This window comes from Hypanus sabinus, chromosome 23 (genome assembly GCF_030144855.1).
Source record: "Hypanus sabinus isolate sHypSab1 chromosome 23, sHypSab1.hap1, whole genome shotgun sequence".
Lineage (NCBI taxonomy): Eukaryota > Metazoa > Chordata > Chondrichthyes > Myliobatiformes > Dasyatidae > Hypanus > Hypanus sabinus.
The window spans coordinates 10,577,393-10,602,806 of record NC_082728.1 but is presented as its reverse complement, the minus strand read 5'-3'; the positions used below and the strand labels follow the sequence as shown (position 1 = coordinate 10,602,806).

At 49.2% G+C, this 25,414-nt stretch overlaps 1 protein-coding gene across 2 annotated transcripts in view; it reads left to right on the top strand.

The window, feature by feature from the left end:
* The window catches only part of gnav1 (guanine nucleotide binding protein (G protein) alpha v1), a 108,273-nt gene that overhangs the window by 13,932 nt on the left and 68,927 nt on the right, over nt 1–25,414 (top strand). For both annotated transcript variants that reach the window (XM_059948356.1, XM_059948355.1), the window contains exons 3-4: nt 19,407–19,499; nt 24,670–24,830. In XM_059948356.1, coding sequence (XP_059804339.1) covers nt 19,407–19,499; nt 24,670–24,830 — 254 coding nt within the window. The remainder of the gene's footprint in view (nt 1–19,406; nt 19,500–24,669; nt 24,831–25,414) is intronic.

The window sequence follows — 25,414 nt, the reverse complement described above, 5'->3', positions numbered from 1 at the left end:
TTCTCCCAGACAGTTTAATCCAGTCGATGTGGATTAGCCTATTTAGCATTCATCTGTGAGCCTGCCTGTTGACTCAACCAGTCTGGCAGACTGTCCTTTCTACTTGTGCCTTTTATTTCCTGGATAATTAAAATACTTAAATATCTTGGGCGGAGGGCAGGGCTGGTGTCTGATGTCAGTTTCCTTCCAAGGAGTTTGAGGAAATGTAGTACTGAATGTCGCCATAGTATCACAGAGAGCTTCCTAACCAGTTGCATCTCTCGTCCGGTATGGGAGGGGGCCACTGCACAGGGGTGGAGACGTTGCAAACTCATCCAGCTTCCTCACAAGCACTAGCCTCCCCATACCATCGAGGACATCTTCAAAAGGGGATGCCTCAAGAAGGCAGCATCCATCGTTGAGGGCCCTGCCGCCCAGGACGTGCTACCGTTCTCATCATTACCATCAAGAAGTAGTACAGCCACCAGAAGGCATACACACAAAAGGCTTTTTAGGAGCAGTTTCTTCCCCTCTGCCGTCAGATTTCTGAATGGGCAGTGAACCCGTGAACACTACCTGTTCTCTCTCTGTCACTTCTGGTTGTTATGTATTGCGCTGTTACTGCTGCCACAGTGCAGCACATTTCACAACATCTTTCAGTAATGATTCGGATTCCTTCAGTCAGCTGCAGATGAAGGAATCGGTGAGCTGGTTTAATTTCTCTAACTTCCGGTAATTGCCAACCCCAACTCCCTCCTGCCCTTCATTCCCCATTCCTGTTTTCCCCCTCTCACCTCGTCTCCTTACCTGCCCGTCACCTCCCTCTGGTCCTCCTCCCCCTTCCCCTGGTCTGCTGTCCCGTCCTATCAGACTGCCCCTTTCGTTATCTCCTTCACCAATCAACTTCCCTGCTCTTTACCTGCCCGAAACCTCCCTCTGGTCCTCCTCCCCCTTCCCCTGGTCTGCTGTCCCGTCCTATCAGACTGCCCCTTTCGTTATCTCCTTCACCAATCAACTTCCCTGCTCTTTACCTGCCCGTCACCTCCCTCTGGTCCTCCTCCCCCTTCCCCTGGTCTGTTGTCCCATCCTATCAGACTGCCCCTTTTTGACCTCTCCCCTGACCTCTCCCCTCCTGACAAAGGTTCTGTCAACTGTTCATTTATTTCCATAGATGCTGCGTGACCTGCTCAGTTCCTCCAGCATTTGGTACGAGTTGCTAAGCAAGGACATTTCGAAGGCTTATGGTGGGCTGATCTTCATCAACCGTGGGGTTGGGTTCAAGAATTGGGAAGTAATGTTACAGTTATATAAGACCTTAGTTAGACCCCACTTGGACTACTGTGCTCAGTTCTGGTCGCCTCACTACAGGAAGGATGTGGAAACCATAGAAAGGGTGCAGAGGAGATTTACAAGGATGTTGCCTGGATTGGGGAGCATACCTTATGAGAATAGGTTGAGTGAACTCGGCCTTTTCTCCTTGGAGCGACGGACGATGAGAGGTGACATAGAGGTGTAAAAGATGATGAGAGGTTTTGATCGTGTGGATATTCAGAGGCTTTTTCCCAGGGCTGAAGTGGCTAACATGGGGGGCATAGTTTCAAGGTGCTTGGAAATGGGTACAAGGGGGATGTCAGAGGTAAGTTTTTCACATAGTGTGGGTGTGTAGAATATACTGCCAATGAAGGTGGTAGAGGTGGATACCATAGGGTCTTTTGAGAGACTCTTGGGTACATGGAGCTTAGAAAAATAGAGGGCTATGCAATAGGGAAATTCTAGGCAGTTTCTAGAGTAGGTTACATGGTCAGCGCAACATTGTGGGCCGAAGGGCCTGTAATGTGCACTAGGTTTCTGTGTTCTAATGCTCATGCTGTCGATTCTCAATGGCTGAGCTTTCCTTTGTATTGGTTGTGTTCTGTTTACACCGGTGTTATAGTTGTACAGCAGGCAAGCAAGGCCTTTTGGCCCATCTGGTCCATGCTGACCAGGGTCCCCATCTAAGCCGGTCCCAATTGCTTGCATTTGGCCCGTTCCCATTGCTGCTGCTGACTGAGGAGCTTGCACAGGAGTCTCCCTGAGGTTGCCTGGGTTTCCTCGGGGTGCTCTGCTTTCCTCAGGTCGGTAGGCTCGAGGGCGTGCAGTGTCGGCGCCGGAGGCGTAGTGAGATCGGCGGGCTGCCCCAGCACGTTCTCGGGCTGCGTTGGTCCTTGACGTGAATGGTGCATATCACTATATTTTTATGTACATGTGACATATGAGCTAATTTTAAATCTTAGTCTTTAAAACCCGTCCAAGTACCAAGTCCAAATGTAGCTGTCTCAACCTCTGGCAGTTCATTCCATATATTGACCACCCTCTGGGTGAATAAATTGCCCCTTTGATTCCTATTAAATCCTTCATTGCCCTCTCATCTTAGCCCAATGCCGCCGAGTTCTTCATTTCCTCTATCCCAGGGAAGAATGCTGTGCATTCAACCTATCTGTTCTCCTCGTGATCTCGATGAGATCGCCCCTCCGTCGCCTACAATAACGTCCCAGCCTATCCAACCTCTCCCAATAGCCCAGGCCCTCTCAAGCCTTGGCAACATCCCTGTAGATCTTTTGGCTCTCTATTTCTAGTTTAATAAGAGTGCACATGAAAGATTTTAAATGTTTATGGGATAAAAGATTGAAATAAGCCACAGAAAGTTGTGAACTTAGTCGTTCCATCATGGGCACTAACCTTCCCGGCATCCAGGACATCTTCAAGGAGCGGTGTCTCAAAAAGGCACCCAGAACGTGCCTTCTCATTGCTACCATCAGGAAAGAGGTACAGGAGCCTGAAGGCAAACACCCAACGATTCAGGAACCGCTCCTTCTCCTCTGCCATCTGATGTCCGAATGGACCCTACCTCACTACTTTTTTTCCCTTTTTGCACAATTTATTTAAATTAATTTTCTTAATATATATGCTTTCTGTAATCTACAATTTATGTGTTGCAATGTTCTACTGCCGCATAACAAATTTCATGATACATTCCAGTGATAAAAACTGATTCATACTCACAAGAGATTCTGCAGATGTCAAAAATCTTGAGCAACACACAAAATGCTGGAGGAACTCAGCAAGTCAGGCAGAATCTATGGACTCCTGGAGAGGGGTCTCAGGCCAAAGTGTCAACAGTTCATTCCTCTCCATAGGTGCCAGACAACTTGCTGAGTTTCACCAGGATTTGATGTATGTTGCGAAAGATTTATACTTTTTCCTTGTGCCGAAGTTTGTCAATGGTCCAATCCTCTGTGGTAGGATTCAGTTGACTGCCTTGGTCGTTAATCAGGGGGCAAGTCAGTGGGGTGGGGTTCACCGTGGGTTGAAGATTGCTGTGTTAATTTCAGTTGGACCGCGTTTGAGAGGAGCTTTTTCTGTCTGTACGTCTCCCCACGGGGGTGGGGAGGGGTGATCGGTATCTCATCATTGCACTGAAGAAAATGCAGCAGATATTCACCAGGACGTTCAAGCAGAGGAGGCTGAGCAGTGAGGGCACATGGAGGGCAGATGGTCAGAATTTTTTTTTCCCCTGTGGCAGAGGACATGGATCCAAGTGAGGAGTAGGGAAAAAAACAGAGTCATGGAACACCACAGCACACAAACAGGCCCTTCAGCCCATCTAGGAAATGCCAGATCATTAACCTGCCTGGCCCCATAGATGTGCGTCTGGACCATAGCCTTCCAGTCCCTATTTCTCTGGAGAGTCATAGAACACGACAAGGGAGGGCGTGAGGAATTTCGTCCAGAGGTGGTCGCAGCTTGAAGCGGAGACTGAGAACTTCAATGGTTAACAAGCATCTTGGAAAACGGATCTCCAAGGCTTAGTGGGGGGGTTCCTCCAGCACCTTTTGTCTTGGGTGAGGAGCAGCTGTGGGGTTTAGCCGTGAGGCCAGCAGGCGGAGAGTGGTCCCTTGCTGTAGCTTCAGAAGAGAAGAGTTGTCGAAACGGAAGAGGCAACGTGATCTGATTCCATTTATATTGGTAAAGCTAAAAATAAGCAAAGCTGGTCTTCCCAAGAGTACAAAACAGGAGGTTTTCCCAGCAGGAGAATTTGGATATATACAGTGTGTTCTTGTAGGCGCACACTCACTCACACAGGTCTTCAAAAAATAAAAATAAGTAAAATTTAAATAAAAATAAAATCTTCAAGGAGCGATGCCTCAAAAAGACACCATCCATCATTAAGGACACCCATTTCCCAGGACATACCCTCTTCTCGTTGCTACAAGCAGGTAGGAGGTACAGAAGCCTGAAGGCACACACTCAACGATTCAGGAACAGCTCCCCTCCCCCCCCCCCACCCCCACCATCTGTTTTCTGAATGGACATTGAACCCATGAACACTACCTCGCTATTCTTTTCTAATTGTTAACTTTTCTACTAGTTTAACTATTTAACTATTTAATATATAAATATATATATATATATATATATATATATACTGCTTTTCAGGTTTTTTCCCTATTACTACGTATTGCATTGTATTGCTGCCACAAAGACAACAAATTTCACGACACATGCCGGTGACATTAACCTTGACTCTGAGACGCAGTGGAAAGGCAGCCTGGTGGTGTGGTGGTTAGTGTAACCTTCTTGGCACCGGCAACCAGAGGATCAGGGGTTAATTTCCACGTTGTCTGTAAGATCTGCACGCGGCTGTGAGTCCGGGAGTTAGAGGGCGGGCTACGTTGGCGCAGGAAGCATGGCGACACTTGCGGGCTTCCCCCCCCCCCCCCCGAACGTCGACAGAAATGGCCCATTTCACCGTACGTTTCCATGTGCGTGTGAGCAGTAAGCTGACCTTCAAACGGTAATCTCTACTCTTCGATTCAGTGAAGTGCGTTGGAATTAAAAGTGAAGAGGGGAGCCCGAGACCGCAGGCAGTAATGATAGTGGGCAGCGGCACTGTTGGGAGGGGCACAGACTTTTTCCTGGGTGCATTCCTGAGGCATACCAGGAATTATTTGAGAGCCTGTCACGGCTGGAACCAGACTGGGAGCAATTACCTCGTCTGCGGAGAGCTCTGCTTGCCCTTGCTGAGGGATGGAACACTTTCCTGTCGAGCTTTCCGCCCTTTTGAGATGCAGTTTTTAAAGCTCTGTCCCTGTTAGAACGTGCAAATTGGCCACCAATCTTGCACAAAGAACATCCAGGAGCATCTGTATGAGAGTAACACACACAAAATGCTGGTGGGACAGCAGGTCAGGAGGGAAATAGACCAAATTCAAAGTAAATTCATTACCAAAGCATGTTTACCTCACTGTATACCACCACGAGATTCATTTTCTTGCAGGAAAATAAAGAAAAGCAATAGAATAATAAAAAACTATATGTAACATATTCTGACAAACCAATGTGCAAAAGAGGACTCATCGTGTGAGTAATAAATTTTTTTAAAGTAAATAATACTGAGAACATGAGTTGTAGAATCCTTAAAAGTGAGGCTATAGGTCGTGGAGCGGTCCAGATGAGTGAAGTTATCTACGCAGGTTCAGGAGCCTGATGGTTGAGGGGTAATAACTGTTCCTGACCTGGTGGTGTGGGACCTAGGGCTCCCATACCTCCTGTCTGATAGTAGTGAGAAGAGGTCTGGATGGTGGGGGTCCTTAATGAAGGATGCTGTTTTCTTGTGTCAGTGCTCCTTGTAGATGTGCTCAATGGTAGGGACGTCATTGTGATGTGTGTAAGTAGTCAGCGTTTGGGGCCAAGACCCTGAGATGTGGAGAGGAAAGCTCGGAAAGATGTCTCACTTCATTCCCACTCCCACATCACCAGCCAGCTTGTATTCTTTCCCTTCCCCTCCTCCCACCACCTTATCTGGCTCGTACCCCCTTCCTTTTCCAGTCCTGAAGAAGAATCTTGGCCCAAAACATCGACTGTTTATTCTCATCCATGGAATCTGCCTGTCCTGCTGAGTTCCTCTCAGCGTTTTGTGTGTATTACTCTGGATTTCCAGCATCTGCAGAATCCCTTGTGTTGTCGATCTTCCTCAACCCAGTCTGTCTGGGCAGAGTGGTACTACACTTTGTTAACTGGGATGGTTGAAACACGCAAGTTGGTCTGATCAGTAGGAGGAATTCTTGTTCTGTTTCAAAATCAAAAAGCATCCAGTTCTGTGAGCAAAAACACCTTGATAATGAGAGAGGTCAGAGGAGAATGGCCAGACTGGTTCAAGCTGACAGGAAGGTGACAGGAACTCGACTAGCCTCAAGTTAGAACAGCGGTGGGCAGAAGTGCATCTCTGAACACATAGCAAGCAAACTTTGAAGTGGACGCTAATGTGGAGATCCCACCAGGCTTCACTCCTGCACCTAATAGAGTGGCCACTTTATCAAGCGACAATAAACCTGGTTCAGACATTAGCCATGAAAGGAGAGATGCTGAAGTTTCTTCTAAAGGCAGCTTTGGGTGGGTGGGGGGGGGGGTAGTTGTGTGAGAGAAATTTGGACAGAGTGTTTCTGAGAGTTTGGGATGTGTGGAAGAACTAGCCTGAGCTCGTTGGGCTGAATGGCCTGTTTCTGGGCCATGTTGAACGCACCACCAACAGTAACCTTGGAGGTTCTCTTTGGGGATGTCGCAGTGATGTAGCGGTTAGCGCAACGCCATTAGCTCAGGGCGTCAGAGTTTGGAGTGTAATGGCAGTGCTGTCTGTGAGGGGTTTGTACCTTCTCCCAGTGACTGCGTCGGTCTCCTCCCACAGTCCAAAGTCGTACTGGTTTGCAGGCTAATTGGTCACTGTAGATTGTCCTGTGCCCCAGGCCTCGTTCATCAAAGGAACCAACCCAGCCAGTGCAGTGTAGACTGTCTGAGTTGAAACTGCACACAATACAAGTGCAGCCTTCTGTACCATTGCACAAAGACATATTTTCACCTGTAACTCAAACCTCCTCATAATGAAAGTGAATACCTCTAGTGTTACACCTGTGTGTGTGTGTGTGTGGGTGGCCCTCTGGGAGGGAGGAGATCTCTCTGACATCCTGGAAATGTACACAAACCTTGGACATCAGCGACACGCATACCAGAGTTAGCTTACCTGGCAATTATACCGAGCTAGTTTCAGAAATTCTACTGAAGAACCCACTCACTTCCTGTACAGCGAGCGGACCACACGGGTGTGCGTCCCAGGCTGGACTGAACACGGGTCCCAGCGGTAACTTACCCATCCTGCTGTACAGTGGGCCTTTTGTACTCAGTCTTGGAGAGTCCAAGTTCACATTTAATTGTCATTCAACCATACACACACAACCAAACTAAACAGCATTGCTCCAGAGCAATTCAAAACACCATACCAGCAGTGATACACAGCACAAAGATGTTCATAGCAAGAAAAAAAACTGTCATAAAAAATGATATTAGCATGGCCTAAAGATTGATGGTGCATGGGCTGTTATCCTTGAGCCATGTTTCTGCAAGAACAGGTACGCTGCAGTTGCTCATCTCACTAGTGTAGCCTCAGACAAACTCAACCCAGCTTGTCTTTCAGTGAGTGAACACCAGAGAGCAGCACCGAGGGAAGGAACCAGGCCACAACCCAGCATGGACTTCGGAGCCGCTGCTCTCTCCTGCGTGGCCTCCGGCGCCTCCTCCCCGCGTGGCTTCAGCAGGCGATGCAGCACCACGAGGGCCTGGTCTGTCCCAAGAACTGAGGCCACGGAACTCCCCCTCCATCAGTCTTTCCACGGGGTTCTAAATTAACAAGATCCAACAGAGTCTTGCCATCCCAAGAAAGAAGTCCAAGAGAATCACTTGCACCCTTTGTTGGCCCAAGCGCTGCCTCCGACACCTTCCCTGGGGGGCTGTAGCAGGTGATGGACTGGGCTGTATCTGCCGACATTTCTGTTAGTGGGCATTGGTGTTTCTGAACCAGGCCATGATGCAACCAGTCAGGATAATCCATCTTCTATGGAAGTTTGTCAAAGTTTCAGATGACTTGCTGAACCTAAGCAAACTTCTAAGAAAGTAGGGATGCTGCTGTGCCTTCTTGTGGGGTGGCGTTAACGCACTGGTCCCAGGATTCCCTGACGTGGAATTTACAGTTACTGACCCTCTCCACCTCTGATCCCCTAAAGGGTTCTGGCTTTTTATTCTCCCCAAATTTTAGTCAATTGCCTCTCACCCTCCCTTTCTGTCCTCCCCTCCCCACCCCAGATTCTACCCCTTAACAGAGTTACAGATGGATCAGTGAAACCTCCAAACATCACGACTTCTAGATGTGGGGTCCTGTGCAGTTGCAGAGAGAACGTGCAGACTCCACAGGGACTGCTCCCAAGGCTGGGGCTGAATAGGGTTCCCTGAGGTCACAAGGAAGTGCTCTACCATGGCATGCTATCTGGTCGATTGTAATCCCCTCGGTGTTGGGGGTAACTGGGGAGCCAGCACTTCCGTGATGAGGGCAGTCCCCAAACCATTAACTTCCTTGGGAGTCTTTGCAAGTAGCCGGAGCTGATGGGTTAAAATCTGCAAAAGGTCGGTTCCGTGGGACAGGGCTTGCTCTGGAGAGCAAAGGCTTGTTGGGTGGAAAAAATTTAGATTAAAAAATGATGAGCTGTATTTGTCACGTGTGCATCGAAGCATGCAACACAAAGCATCATCTGCATCAGCACCCAGCACAGTGCAAGCATTGTGCTGGCAAGATTCACCATGCTTCCGGCGCCAATATCGCATGCCCACAGCTCACTGACCCTGTCCCGTACAGCTTTGGAATGTGGGAGGAAACGCACGCGATCACAGAGTGAACATACAGACTCCTTACAGACGGTGGCGGGAATTGAACCGCAGTCGCTGAGTGCCACCGTGTTTGTCAATCGGACCGTAACCCAGAATTCCCTCTGCTCTCCCCATCCCCTCCCCAAATCCTGTCTTGTTCCTTCAGTTCTGACGAAAGGTCTTTGACCTGTAATGTTAACCCTATCCCTCCCACACGGAGGCTGACTGACATGCTGAGTAACTTCCTTTTGAATTGTCTCAACTGGGGAGGGTAAATCTCTGTCCACTTCTACCTCAGCCCTGGTGGTTTAGGGGTAGAATTCTCACCTGCCGTGTGGGAGATCCAGGTTCAATTCCCGCTCAATGCAGAAAGGTCTGAGTATCCGTGAATACATAACTACCAACATGTATTTACAATTAACAACGATACAATAAGTGGTTTAAGATGTGTGCTGTACAGTGACAGGAGTAATAGAGGGGTAATAGGGCTGGGCTAATTGCAGATCAAAGGGAAAGAAACGTTTTAGATTTGCAGCCGTCGTGACTATGATCTTCATTCCATTGATCTGTTTATGGGTTCTCAAGTGGCTTATGAATCCAATCTTGGCTTTGAAAGTTCTGCATTCAGGACAGGTCGTTCCTTCTGATTCTGCACATCCGTTGGCTTTGAAAGTTGCTGTTCCTTCTCGGAAGATGGTTTGCCAGAGTCTCCTGTCCTTGACATCAATTGTTGATGTCGATGTTACGTTTCTTCATGTTGACTTTGCAGAAAAACCATAAAGTGCATAATGACAACAAGGTAGATTGTAAGGTCAAGAGTGCGTTGTATCATTCATGATAGGAACGATAACTTCCACCACCTCTAACGGGATCTCACTACCAAGCACATCTTTCCCTCCCCCCCCCCCCCCCCCCGCTTTCCGCAGGGATCGCTCCCTATGCGACTCCCTTGTCCACTCGTCCCCCCCCATCCCTTCCCACCGATCTCCCTCCTGGCACTCATCCTTGTAAATGGAACAAGTGCTGCACCTGTCCTTACACTTCCTCCCTCACCACCATTCAGGGCCCCAGACAGTCCTTCCAGGTGAGGCGACACTTCATCTGTGAGTCAGCTGGTGTGGTATACTGCGTCCGGTGCTCCCGGTGTGGCCTTTTATATATTGGTGAGACCCGACGCAGACTGGGAGACTGTTTCGCTGAACACCTACGGTCTGTCCGCCAGAGAAAGCAGGATCTCCCAGTGGCCACACATTTTAATTCCACATCCCATTCCCATTCTGATATGTCTATCCATGGCCTCCTCTACTGTCAAGATGAAGCCACACTCAGGTTGGAGGAACAACACCTTATATACTGTTTGGGTAGCCTCCAACCTGATGGCATGAACATTGACTTCTCTAACTTCCGTTAATGCCCCTCCTCCCCTTCTTACCCCATCCCTGACATATTTAGTTTTTTTTCCTCTCTCTGCCCATCACTCTGCCTGTTCTCCATCTCCCTCTGGTGCTTCTCCCCCCCCCCCCCCACCTTTCTTTCTCCCGAGGCCTCCCGTCCCATGATCCTTTCCCTTCTCCAGCTCTGTATCACTTTCACCAATCACCTTTCCAGCTCTCAGCTTCATCCCACCCCCTCCGGTCTTCTCTAATCATTTTGCATTTCCCCTTCTCCCCTCTACTTTCAAATCTCTTACTATCTTTCCTTTCGGTTTGTCCTGACGAAGGTTCTCGGCCCGGAACGTCCACCAGCATTTTGTGTGTGGTGTTGTTTGAATTTCCAGCATCTGCAGATTCCCTGATTTATCGTTCATGCGGTCTGTTTGAGTCTTAGAACAGTGGGATGGCCTGGAGCATGGAGGCACACACCTTCGGGCTTTTGCATCTCGTGCGCAGTGGGAGAGGGGAGAACGTCGAGGGTGGGTGGGGTCTTAGGCTGGTAGGAGGGAAGAGTTAGATTTATTGTGGTTTACACACAGTACTGTGCAGGTCTAGATATATATATATATATGTAGCTAATATGCATAAGACTTTTGCACAGTACTGTATTTGTCAACATGGAGCGCAGAACAAGTTTGTAAATCTGGCTGGAGCAAATGATGTTGGGAATTACAAGGGTGGAGTGCCACAGGAGAGTGTGGGACAGGTGGCAGAGACGGAGTGCCAGGGGCGGGGGGGGGGTTGCGTGGGTGCAGACATACCCAGCCCTGAGACGTCAGGTAAGGCCATTCGATTCCAAATAGTTTGTTTATTGATCATTAGAAAATGTCTCTCTGGTGCTTTCTGCTCTCTCCCCTCTCCCTGCCCCCTTCCCCTCTCCTTGCCCCCTTCCCACTCTCCCTGCCCCCTTCCCACTCTCCCTGCCCCCTTCCCACTCTCCCTGCCCCCTTCCCACTCTCCCTGCCCCCTTCCCTCCCTCAGTCCACAACAGAGACCCATATCAGAATCAGGTTTATCATCACTCACATACGTCATGAAATTTGTTTTTTTTGCTGCAGCAATGCAGTGCAACACATAAAATTACTACAGTACTGTGCAAAACTGCTGGGCACCCCAGGGTGGGGGTGGGTGTGTGGGTGTTTGTGTGTGTGCGTCCCTCCGAGAGGGGCAGATGATGTCCATCTAACTGGAGTACCAAAGGGAAATCCACATGGTCACACAGAGAACGTGCAAACTCCGCACAGACAGCAGTGGAGCTTGGAATGGAACCAGGGACTCTGGAGCTGGAAAGCAGTGACTCTCTCTTTCTGCACATTGCAATGCGCAGAGACCGTTGGTCAACTCTCAGGGTTAGGTTACTGAGTCGGTGATTTTCTGTGCGTTGGAATCCAGCCGGTTTTGCCCAGCATAGTTCGGGTTGGGTGCGGCCACTCAGCTGACTGGTGTGAACAGCGGTCCTTTGTCCCACCTCCCGGTCTTTGTGCAATCACGCTGTGCTGACCTCAGCCTCACCAGCTGTGCGTTCAGCCGGAGAAGGGCAGGATTAGAATTTCACTAATCCAGTTCTCCTGACTGCCTGCATTACAGCCGGGATGAAAACAGACTCTCTCTGTCTGGCTGAGGTGGTGTTGGCCTGGGTGGTCTGTCCCTGCCCTGAAGCTGCTGACTGTTGGACACTGGGACTGAGCAGAGAACCCAGAACACTACAACACAGTACATGACAACTTTGGCCCACGGTGTCGTGCTGACCCTTTCACCTATTCCAAGATCAAACTGAAGCTTCCCTCCTTCAGTGCCTCCATTTCTCTATCATCCTTGTACCTGTCTCTTCAATGTCCTAACGTATGAGCCTCTCCGGCTTTCCACACACCCACCACTGCCTGACACCCAGCCTACGATTCCCTTCAATCACTTTAAAAATGTGCCCTCTCATGGAAAGAAGTTGCTGGCTGCCCACTCTTACCATTTCATACACCTGTATCGATTCACCTCTCCTCCTCCTCCTCCGTTTCAAAGAGGAAAGCCCGAGCTCGCTCAGCCTTTCCTCAAGTCTAATCTAGGCAACATCCCGGTCAGTCTCTGCACCCCCTCGAAAGCTTCCATATCCTTCCTATAATGAGGCAACCAGAACTGTCCACAGTGTGTCAAGTGTAGTCTAACCGGGGTTTTATCGAGTGGCCACACGGCTCTGCTAACTAATGGGGGCCAACGCACAATATGCTGCCTTACCCACCCTGTCAACTTGAGCGGAATTTCGAGTACCAGGAAGGGTGCTGAGAACTGTATTACCCTTTCTGTGCAGTAACCCTCCCTGACCGAGAGCTCCCCACCTCCCCACCCCATCCCCAGTCAATTCCTAATGCCCTCCCAGTGGACACAGGGAGATTGAATCAGGAACAGGCCACGGGGCTGATTTAAAGCTGCAGTCCTCCCCTAACCCTTGACAACGGTTATAGAGTCAACAACATAGAAGTAGGCCCTTCAGCCCATCAAGTCAGGGCAGGACTTTGGATGCAGACCTGGGCTGAGGAGTGGCAGACAGAGTTCAATTTAGAGAAGTGTGAAATGATTCACTTTTGGAAGGTTGAACCTAATGGCCGAATATGGCAGGATTTTAGGCAGTGTGGAAGAACAGAGGGATCTTGGGATTCGCATCTATAGAGTTGGCACGCAAGTTGATCATTTGTTATGTGCCACGTTGGATAATGTCTTTCCATGACCATGATTGTTCTTGGCAAGTTTTTCTACAGAAGTGCTTTTCCATTGCCTTCTTCTGGGCAGTGTCTCTACAAGACGGGTGACCCCCCAGCCATTATCAAAACTCTTCAGAGATTGTCTGCCTGGTTTCAGTGGTCGCATAACCAGGACTTGTGATATGCACCGGCTGCTCATACGACCGTCCACCACCTGCCCCCCTGTCCCTGATTGGTGGGGGGGGGGGGCTGGGCAGGTGCTACACCTTGCCCGAGGGTGACCTGCAGGCCAGCAGAGGGAAGGAGCACCTAACACCTCCTTTGGTAGAGACGTACCTCCACCCATCCCCCTCACCCAACACAAGTTGATAGGGTGGATAAGAAGGCGTACGGTGTGTGGGCTTTCACCAGTCGGGGGATTCAGTTCGTGAGCCGCAAGGTAATTTTACTGGTCGACAAAACCCTGGTTAGACCACACTTGGAATTTTGTGTTCAGTTCGGGTCACCTCATTATAGGAAGGATTCAGAAGCTTTAGAGAGGATGCAGAGGAGATTCGCCAAGGTGCTGCCTGGATTAGAGAGCATATCTATCTTATTTTTATATATTCTGATGTAATTTACAGTACAGCCTTGACTGTAAGGATATTGCAGGGAGCAGTCTTGTGTATTTGTTTTTAATAATGAACTGTCACAATAATCAGAATCAGGTTTATTATTGCTGGCGTATGTTGTGAAATTCATCATTTTGAAGCAGCAATATGATGCAGTACATAAAAAATGATAAGTTACAATAGAAATATATAAATCGTGCAAAAAGAGAGAAAAATAACGAGGTGGTGTTAACAGATTGTTCAGAAATCATGGTGGAGGGAAAGAAGCTGCTCCTGAAAACGTTGAGTGTGTGTCCTCAGGCTTCTGTACCTCCTCCCTGTGGTAGCAATGTGCAGAGGGCACGTCCTGGGTGGTGAAGATAGTTAATGGTGGATGCTTCCTTCTTGAGGCATGGCCTTTTGACCAAATCCTCAGTCCTGGGGAGGCAAGGGCCCATGACGGGATTGACTGGATTTATAACCCTCTCTCTGCAGCTATTTCCGATCCTGCGCAGTCCCCCCCCCCCCGTACCGGACGGTGATGTGACCAGTCGGGCTGCTCTCCACCACATATTTGCTGGAGTCTTTAGTGACACTCCAAATCTCCTCAAACCTGTTATGGAATGGAGCCCCTGGGGTCCCTTCTTCATAACTGCGTCAGTATGTTGGGCCTAGGGCAAATGTTCGGAGACCCAGCCGCGTGAAACTGCTGCGCTTTCCCGCTACTGAGCCCTCCGAGGTCTGGTGTCTGTTCCCTCGCATTCCCCTCCCTGACGCCCGGAGCCCTTGGCAGTGTGAGGCTGTTGTGCCGCCAGCTGATCTACCTCACTGCTGTAAGCTGGGAGCTACAAATGGCTGCTTGCTCTGCCTAGTGAGACTGCCTTTCAGTTCCCCCATCACCTCCCCCTCTCCAAGCCAAAGAGGTTTCACTTTCCTCCTGTTTCCAGGCCCCGACGTTACGCCCCGTGGCTTGCTGCTGGACTTTGTTCGTTTGTGCTGCTGTGAGGAGAGTTTTGTTCTGTGTCGTTAACCCTGACCTTCGGATGCGGAGGGCTATGGAGTGTAACGAGGACTCGAGTTTCGAGGTTAATGTTTCACGATGAGCTGGGAATGTGCAGACGCCAGCTTGTTTTCCCTCCGATGGTCTTCGACCCGAAACATTACCGAGTAAGCAGTGTGTCACCGGAGGGTGGTCACACTCGGGAGGGGAGCTGCCCACTCTCTCAACCGGGTTCTGGAGGGTCCCACCAGGGGGAGTGTTTCCCTCCTGTGGATCAGCCGGATTCCTCCCACCCTGGTCACGATTCACCCACCTTCTCCCTTCCCCTTGTTGAATCTTGTTGTGGAGGGAGACTAGTCGGTCCCTGTGTGACTCCCTTGTCCCTCCCCACCGACCTCCCTCCAGGTATTTATCCTTGCAAGCGGAACAAGGGCCACACCTGCCTCCGGACCTCTACCCTCACTACCGTTCAGGGCCCCAAACAGTCCTTCCAGGTGAGATGACACTCCACCTGCAAGTCTGTTGGGGTCGTCTGTATCTGGTGCCCCCAGAGTGGCCTCCTGTGTATCAGTGAGACCTGAGGTAGATTGGTAGACTTCTTCACCGAGCATCTACTCTCCGTCCGCCAGAAAAGCAGGATCTCCTGGTGGCCACCCATTTTACTTCTACTTCCCATTCCCATTCCAACATGTCCGTCTGTGGCCGCCTCTACTGTCACGATGAGGCTGCAGTCAAGCTGGAAGAGCAGCATCTTGTGCTCCGTCTGGATGGCCTCCAACCCGATGGTCCAAACCAACTTCTCTAGCTTCTGGTAATTGCCCTTCACCCTTAACTATTCCCCATCCCCATTTCCCCCTCTCACCTTACCGGCCCATCGCCTCCCTCTGGTGCTCCTCCCCTTTTCCTTTCTTCCCCAGGCTTCTGTCCTCTCCTATCAGATTCACTCTCTCCAGCCATTTACCTCTCGCAGCAATCAACTTCCCATCTCTTCAGTTCCGCCCCTCTCCCCCTCTCCCACCCATCACCTGCCACCTTGTACTTAATCTGACTTCTCCCCTTCCTTTCCCGTCCTGACGAAGGGTCTCGACCGGAAACGTCAACTCTTTTTTCACCTCCATAGATGCTGCTTGACCTGCTGAGTTCCTGCAGCATTTTGTGAGTGCCGCTGTCAACCACTCCCTGTTAGGGCTCCCGTTCACCACTTGGAGTGTGAAGCAGTTACTTACATGGTAACCAGTTTATTTTAATCATTAAGATTCTGTCAGGGGATTTGTCAAATTGAAGTTATGCCACTTTACTTTTTTTAAATTTAGAGATAAAACATAGAGCACTATAACACAATACAGGCCCTTTGGCCCACACTGTTGTGCTGACCTTTGGAGCTACTCTAAGATCAATCTAACACTTCCCTCCCGTGTAGCCTTCCATTTTACTGTCATCCACGTGCCTGTCTAAAAGTTGGGGTGGCACAGTGCTGTAGTGGTTAGCATGACACTTTACAGTACCAGCAACCCGGGTTCAAGTCTGTACGTTCTCCCTGTGACTATGTGGGTTTCCTCCCACAGTCCAAGGACGTAAGTTAAGGTGTGTCCCGAGGCTCATCAGGCCAGTGCTTATGCTGGTTTCCATGGCGTGAAGCAACTGAGAGTACGAGACTCCCCCCGGATAGGACGCCAGTCTATCGCGAGGTTAACCCCAGCATTTTGCCGGTACCCATTTTCAGCTGGGTGGACTGGAACAATGTGTGGATAAGTGCCTTGCTCAAGGACACAACACGCTGCCTCGGCTGGGGCTCGAACTCATGACCTTCAGATAGCTAGTCCAACACCTTAACCTCTTGGCCATGCACTACGCAGTCCAAGGACATGCTCATTGTAAATTGCCCTGTGATTAGGCTGAGGTTAAATCGGAGGATCGAAGGGCCAGAAGGGTCTGTTCTGCACCGTATCTCAATCAATCAGTAAATCATTATCTACCTCGAGCAGCTCCCCTGGCAGGGAGTTTCACTCATCCATCACTCTCTGTCTCTGACATCCCTTCTTAACTCCCGTCCAGTCACCTTTAAGTTATGTCCCCTAGCCCAGTAACAGCTCAACTAGTCCACGCTGCCCCCTTACACCCACTAACCTGCTAACCAGTACATCTTTGGACTGTGGGAGGAAACTGGACCGGCTGTTACAAAGCCTGCGCAGTCACAGGGCAAATGTGCAAAAGCTCCTGGCGGGAATCGAACCCGGATCGCTGGCGTCAGGCTAACCGTGCTGATCAATGCGATTAAGGATGAACGTTGCCCCTATTCATGAAGAAATAAAGGGCTGATTGCCGAGCGTAGACGGTCGGTTCCAGTCACAGGAGCTTTGTCCCTCTCATGAGACGACAATAGATTGGTATTGTTCCGTTTATAATGGGCTGGTTTGTCGCGCCCCAGCGCTTTTAATCTATTATTGTCCCAGTTATAACAACCTGATAATATGGTATTATCATTCATAGGCCACAGATGATTGGTATTGTTGCGATTACAAAACCTCGCATTGCTGAATTCTGTGGGCTGGAGGCTTTGAATACAAATTTTGCGTCTCTGAACGGGGCGTGGGGACGGCACTTGCTTTTCTCTTTTCCGGTCTTCCAGTGGGTTCTGTTGTGCCGAGTTGTCACCAGGGTTACGCTGGCAACCGGGTCGTGGCGGTGGCAGATGCAGTCGGGTCATTTGAGAAACTCTTAGATGGGTACGTGGATGAGAGCAAAATGGAGGGAAGGGTAGGATTGATGTGGCAGTCAACATCAGGGACTGAAGGGACTGTGCTTCTCTACACTCGGGGCCACTTTATAAGGGCCCCTGTGCAGGTGTCCCCCGTTTTTCAAACGTTCGCTTTACGACACCTCGCTGTTACGAAAGACCTACATTAGTTACCCGCTTTCGCTAACAGAAGGTGTTTTCACTGTTATGAAAAAGGCAGCACAGGCCCCGAGCAGCCAAGCTCCTCCCTGGAGGCGTTGCTTAAACACGTGCCTGTGAGCATCTGTGCTTTATGTCGATTTATTTTGGGCATCCGCTAGCAAGATGAGTTCTAAGGTATCAGAAAAGCCTAAAAGGGTGTTACTCTCAGCGTAAAGCTAGACATAATTAAGCGTTTCGATCGAGGTGAACGAAGTAAGGATGTAGTGAGTTTGGCTAAGGGTTTGTAGAAGTTGACTAAGATGACGTTGAAGAGGTTTTGGCATCCCATGACCAAGATATACACACACATATACACATATGATATAGGCTGTGTATTTTTATGTGTTATGTGGTACGATTTGACAGCTCCGTAGCTTAAAGGTGACTGGAAAGAGTGTTTCTGCCGGGAGTGCTTGCGCCGCGTGTTTTTACCGCGAGTGTTTCTGCCGGGAGCGCTTGGGTGAGATTTTCACTACGGTGGACAGTGCTGCAATAATTGCAGAAAATTATTCCTACATTATATAGGCTGTGTATTTATCAGATCATTCCTGCTTTTACTATTTGTTACTGTTATTTTAGGTTTTACGTGTTATTTGGCATGATTTGGTAGGTTATTATTTGGGTCTGCGAACGCTCACAGATTTTTCCCATATAAGTAAATGGTAATTGCATCTTCTCTTTACAACATTCAGACTTATGAATCATTTCATAGGAACGCTCTACCTTCTGATAGCAGGGGAAACCTGCTCATTGATGCAAGTATCTAATCAGCCAATCGTGGCAGCAACTCAATCATACAGACATGGTCAAGAAGTTCAGTTGTTAGGAATAGGGAAGAAATATGATGTTGACCGTGGGCCAATTGTTGGTGCCAGACAGGGTGGTTTGAGTATCTCAGAAGCTGCCAGTCTCCTGGGAATTTCATGCACAGCAAGTCTCTAGAGGAGGGGTTTCCAATTTCTTTTATGCCATTGAGCAATACCATTATCCAAGGGGTCCGTAGACCCCGGTTGGGAGCCCCTGCTCTAGAGTTTACGGAGAATGTTGTGAGAAACAAGAAAACAAATTCCAGTGGGTGAAAGCACCCTGTTAATGAGCTCAGAGGAGAAGGGCCAGACTGGTTCAAGTTGACAGGAAGGCAACAGTAGCTCAAAGAGCCAAGTGCCTATGAGCGCACGGCACGTCGAACCTGGACAGGGATGAGCTGCTGCAGCAGAAGACAATGAACATACACTCGGTGGCCATTTTGTTATGTACAGGAGGTATCTAATAAAGTGGCCACTGAATATTTGTATCTTCTATGTCCTGGTCCCATGAGCTTGCTCTGGAGTTGGGCTCTTCCCAGACAGTTAGACAGGGTGTTGAGGTCCAGTGCTGTGACCATCCATTGTTCACTTCGCATGATTGGCCACGGAGTCCACAGAGAGAAGTTTTCCTATGAAAGTGGGTTAGGAGCAGGACATGTGAAAGCACTGGAGGAATTCAGCAGGTCAAAGGAAAAAGCTGTCGATGTTTCAGGCTGAGATTTTTCATCAGGACTGTGAAGGAAGGGACAAGATGTGATTCCACCAGGAACTTGGATGTTCTATTCCCATTTAAAGACCTTGACGCTTTTTCCATTGGGACTGAAGAACTCGTCCGAGGCTGAGGGATGACGGATGAAGGGAAATGGAGAGTTGTGTCAGAGGGAAGGGTTAGATTGAGCAGGTTGAAAGGTCGCCACAACACCATGAGCCGAAGAGCCTAAACTGGGCTGTGATGTCCTGTGTTGTTTCTCTAAATGAAAAAAAAAGCGACATAATTTCAATTTGACAAATCCCCTGAGAAAATCTGTGAATATCATGCATCTTGAGTAAAATAAGCCATTGACCTTGTATCTGTTACCAATGTGTGGTTGGCTTTCAAATTGGTAGGATCCAGACCACTCCTGTGAAATTCCAGGTGACATTCAAAGAAGTTAAAAGTTATTTTCACCTGTTTCTCCAGTCTTGTTGACATCTCACCTTGGCTAACCAGTGGTCTGTCTCTTCTTCCTCCCTCCAGCCTGCCGTCCTAGACAATCTCCTCAGTTCGATGAAGTTCGTGCTACAAGGCATGGGCATCCTGCGGATTAACCTGGCCAACCCCAAGAACACGGTGAGAATGTGGCGTCCATGGGTTTGAGATGACCCACCGCGAGGGGGTGAATGAGGTGTGTGTTCAACGCCCAATTGTGCAGATTTGGGGTAGGCTACCTGAATGGGGATGAGGTGTGTGTTCAACGCCCAATTGTGCAGATTTGGGGTAGCCTACCTGAATGGGGTTGACTCAACGGGAGCTTTGCAAAGGGCTGGGTAACACTTCCCACAGCTGGGAGCTAGAAGAGGTTGAGGTGGAGGAGGCTGGGGGCAAATTAGATCCTCCTTCGAAAGAGCTGATGCACCGATCGGCCTCGTGAACGGAAGTTCTCTTTCACCATGAAACTCAGATTCAAATTCTGATGAAAGGTCTCAGCCTGAAATGTCAACTGTTTATTCCTGTCCATAGATACTTCCTGATCTGGGGAGTTCCTCAAGCATTTTCTGTGTGTGCGTGTGTCTGTGTCTGTTACGTGTTACGGTGGATTTCCAGCATCTGCAGGATCCCTTGTGTTCAAGATTCAGATTTATTCGTTGCATGTAAATCGAAACATAGAGTGGAATGTGTCAATTGTGTTAACAACCAACGCACGCAAGGATGCAAGCGTTGCCACATGTTTCAGCGCCAGCCTAGCACGTCCAGTGTTCACAGAGCAACACAGAACACAACAAAACAGGACAGACCGAAGTTCAAAGTAAATCTATTATCAGAGTACCTACACATCACCACATACAACCATGAGATTCTGTTTCCTGTGGCGTACTCAGCATATCTAAAGAATGGTAACTATTAACAGAAGCAATAAAAGCACAAGAGCGTAGAAGACAACAAACTGTGGAATTGCAAATATAAATAAATAGCAACAAATAACGAGATAAAGAGTCCTTAAAGTGAGATCATTGGTTGCGGGAAAATCTCAATAGAATAGTATAGTTATCCTCTTTTGTTCAAGAGCCTGATGATTGAGGGGTATTAACTGTTCTTGAACCGTGAGGCTCTCGTACTTTCTGCCTGATGGCAGCAGCGAGAAAAGAGCATGGCCTGGGTGGTGAGGATCTTTGACGATGGATGCTGCTTTTGTACGGCGATGTTTCATGTGGATGTGCTCAATGGTTGGGAGGGTTTTACCCGTGACGTACTGAGCTGAATCCACTACCTTTTGTAGGATTTTCCATTCAAGGGCTTTGGTGTTCCTATTGTAGTTGGTCAGTATTACAGACCACTACACATCTAGAGAAGTGTTAGATGTCACTCCAAATCTCCACAAACTCGAGGAAGTAGAGGCGCTGCTGTGCTTTCTTACGTGCTGGGCCCAGGACAGGTGCTCCAAGATGATACAACAGAGGCGTTTGAAGCTGACCCTCTCCACCTCTGATCCCCCGGTGATCCACCTCTGGGTTCCTCCTGGAGTCAATATTCAGCTCCTTGGTCTTGCTGACATTGAGTTGTTGTGGCACCCCTCAACCAGATTTTCAGTCTCCCTCCTACATGCTGATTTGTCACCACCTTCGACTCGGCCAATGGGACAGTGGAGTCATCAGCAAACTTGAATATGGCATTGGAGCTGTGCTTAGCCACGCAGAGCGAGTAGAACAGGGAACAAAGCACACAGCCTTGTGGTACATCTGTGCCGATCGAGATGGTGGAAGAAATGTTGTTGCCAATCCGAACTGACCTGGGGGGTCGACGAGAGAGGAAATCGAGGATCTAATTGCACAGGGAAGGATTGAGGCCAGGGTCTTGAAGCTTTTGATCAGTTTTGAGAGGGTGATGGTATTGAATGCTGAACTGTAGTCGATAAAGAGTCACCTGACGTATGTATCAATGTATGAACACCTAGCAAAACAAGCCCAGTTCTTCCCTCACACTGCCCTCCAATCCCAGAGCAAGCCACTTTGGTCTCCAGCCTCTATTGGACCTGCAGACACTGGGCCTTTGACTTCCCCAGAGATTCCTCAGCAGAGAGGTCCTCGGGTCTCTGGGCTCAGATGTCCTCCAGTATATTTCTCCTCCGTGATCCAAGGTTGCAGAAATACTCCACTCCTGGAGGTCACCTATGGTCACAACTATGTCTGGGCCCTCTAGCCCTCCAATCAGTCCAGAGCTGTCTGTCTCCCCCCTGGAGTGTGAAGAATGTTTAAACTTCTGTGTTTGCCCGGTGAATGTGAAGTTGAGACTGGGACTGGGACAACGGGGAATGCTCGGGGCAGATTGCGGAGTCAGCTTCCTCGAGGAACCAGAGGTGACCGATATATATAAGAACAGGGCTTGCTTTCCCGTTGTTGTGTTCTGTGTTGTTCTGCCAAGCGTCGTGGGCGTTCCACGTTGGCGCTGGAATGTGGTGGCACCTGCGGGCTGCCCCCAGCATATCTTCAGATTGCATTGGTTGTAAGACACATTCCAGTCTGTACACATGAACAATTCTGAATCTGATTGATAGGGTCTTACTGAAATTTATTTGGGAGATATTTTACTTGCAGTTCTATGTGCAGGAAGGGTATCAATAAGATTGAAAGCGTACAGAGAACGTTTACGAGGGTGTGGCTGGGACTTGAGAACCTGAGCTGAGGGGAAGGCCGAGTTAGGACTTTATTCCCTGGAGTGTAGGGGAATGAGGGAGATTGATAGAAGTATACAAAATTGTATGGAGTATGGGTAGAGTAAATGCAGGCAGGCTCTTTCCACTGAGATTGGGCGACTCTGGAACTAGAGGTCATGGGCTAAGGGTGAAAGGTGAAATGTTTAAGGGCATCTTGAGAGGAACCTTCTTCAGTCAGAGGACGAAACGAGCTGCCAGTGCAAGTGGTGGATGTGGGTTTGATTGCAACGTTTGGATAAGTACATGGATGGCAGGGCTATTTTATGGGTGCACGTGGATGCGACTTGGCTAAATAATATTTAACCTCAGACCAGACAGGCCCAGGAGCCTGTTCCTGCATTGTAGAATCTATGACTCTTTGTTATGCTCTGAAAATAGAAGACAGTCACCAATTGGATGGAAGGAAAATCGGAGGGTTCTGTGGGAAGGAAGGATTAGATTGATCTTGAAGTAGGTTAAAAGGTCAGCACAGGATCGAGGGGCTGAAAGGCTTGTACTGTGCTGTTGGGTTCCATGTAACTACTGTATTGGTACTTCGTTGTCGCGTGAGAAAGTCTGTAACCCAGGGAGAAGCTCCCTCCCACAGGGAGTCACTGTGGCAAATCGCAGTTAAGGATTGAAGAAAAGAAAGTGGATAAAGATGAAGAGGGAATTGTGGATCAGTTCTTACGGTATGGGGTAGGAGGAGGCAGATTTGAAACGGTTAAGGTGTGAAATGTTTCACATCAACTCTTATCAGCTCTGCTTGGAACATAGAACACCGCAGCACAGCACTTGCCCTTTGACCCATGGCGTCATGCCGACCATTTAACCACTCAAAGAGAAATCTAACCCTTCCCTCCCACAGAGCCTCCATTTTTCTCCCATCCATGTTCTACTGTCTATCTGCAGTGATACAAGCCTTGGTGCGGGTCACAAGTACAGAGGGATGGATGGGTACCTTGGAATCTGGTCCAACGCGTACAGTGCTCGAAGACCTCAGCAAGTCGGGCAGCATCTGTGAAGGGGAATGAAATGGTCAACGTTTCAGCTTGAGACCCTTCATCAGGTCCAAAAAGTCGACCGTTTACTCTTTTCTACAGATGCTGCCTAACCTGCTGAGTTCCTCCAGCGTTTTGTGTGTGTTGCTCAAGATTTCCATCACAGGCAGAATCTTGTGCTTGGTGCGGTATCTGCTCTGGTGGAATGGACTGTGAGCTGTATGGACGTGTGGTGCCAGCAGGTGGCAGCATCGCACCAGGGCTGGAGGTTGTTCCTGGTCTGTGGGGCCAAGCTTCATAACACACCTCTGTTCCTCCCATACTCTCCCATGATAAAGTTCTGTGGATCTAGGATTTCACACTCTCCCCCCCCCCCCCCCCAACCCCATTGAACTTTGCTCACTTTTGAACTTGTCAGGGAAGTATCTGGATGATAAAGCTGCTATCTTTAACTCTTCCCCCCCCCCCCCCACGCACACACACATGCTGCTTAACCTGGAGAATTCCACCAGCGCTCGCTGTGATTCTTCCCTCCCTTCACCTCCTACCTTCCACTGTCACCATTTTCTTTCACAAAATGCTGGAGGAACTCAGCAGGCCAGGCAGCATGGAAAAGAGTACAGTCGATGTCTCAGGCCGAGACCCTTCAGCGGGAATGGAGATAAAAAGATGAGTAGATTTAAAAGGTTGAGGGGGGAGAGGGAGTGAGGTTGGAGGGCAGCAGAGATCCCAGAGGGGGAGCGGTGAGAGAGAGTTGAACTTGAACTCCTGTCGAAGGGAAGATTTAAACTTATGCAGGGTGGGCGTTTGTGAAAGAGACTTTGCGGTGTAGTAATCCAACCGCCAACAGAAAGTCTGCTAGAAATCCAAGCCGCACACTCAGCAGGTGAGGCAACATCTGTGGAAAAGAGTAAACAGTTGACGTTCCGGGCCGAGATGCTAGGGTTTCCAGACTTTTAAATCGACTCCTCAGCTTTTTTTCTCCAGTCCTGCCAAAGGGTCTCGGCCTGAAACCTGCTGCTGCCAGAAAGCAGCAAACTTCACGGCGTGTGTCTGTGATGATAAACCGGACGTCCCCGGCCTTGAGGACATCTTCAAAAGGCAGCATCAATCGTTAAAGACCCCCTCCACCCAGAATTGGCCTCTTCTCATTGCTACCCTCAGGGGGGGAGGTACAGGAGAGCGAAGGCACTCACTCAAACCTCAGGAGCATCTGCTTCCCCTCCGCCATCAGATTTCTGAATTGACAACGAACACTACTTCAGTATCTTTGCTCTCTTTTTGAACTATTTATTTAATAATCATTACTCTTAGTTTTTTTATGTATTGCACTGTACTGCTGCTGCTAAGCAGCAATTTTCACGATATTTGTCACAGAATCAGGTTTAATATCACTCGCAGATGTCGTGAGATTAGTTACTGTGCAGCAGGAGTCAATGATATAAACCTGATTGACTCTGATCTCTTGCTTACTGGAGATTCGTACTCACAAACGACTGGCACGTTGATTATCTGGAGTGCCCCCGCCGGCCTCCTGGCCCCTACCCCTGCTCTGCTACCCGTGACCCGACCTTGGCAGGAGCTGACCGCTCTGCTGCTTGTCTTCCAGATCCACGCTCAGACGGTGCTGTCGTGTGGCCGGTGCTTCGACGAGGATTCCGCCCTCCTCCCGTTCGTCGCTCACGCCCTCCGCTGCCTGTGGGCCGACCCGCACGTGAAGCTGGCGGCGTCTCGCGGTTACGAGTTTGAACTGAACGACTCAGCTCACTAGTAAGAACGTGAAACACTTAACGGCGCAGTAGAAACCCAGTAGAAAACAATGGTGTTGTTTCGACCTTTTTGAGGATTGGTCCCACATAGCCCTCCATTTTTCTGTCGTCCTTGTGCCTGTCCAAGAGTCTTGTAACTGTACCTGATGTATCTGCCTCTACCACTCCATTGGCAGTGTGTTCCACACGTCTACTGCTCTGTGCTTAAAAACAAAATGAATTTCTGCATCCCCCTGTAATTTCCACCATCTACCTTAAAGTCATGCCTTCCTGTACCAGGAAAAACCCTCTGGTTGTCCAGTCTGGGCCTCTTATCATCCGTCGCCCTGTGTGACTGGGGGAAGTGACAGCTGTAGTGTGTTGTCCAGGAGACCCAGAGTCATGGAAGCAGAATTAGGCCAACCAGCCCATTCCATCACGGCTGATTCACTTTCCCTCTCAACCCCACTCTCTGCCTCCTTCCGGTACCCTTTGACGCCCTCACTGATCCATTACCTATCAGCCTCCACTTTAAATATACCCAGTGACTTGGCCTCCTCAGCTGTGTGTGGCAGTGAATTCCATAGATTCACCATCCTTTGGCTA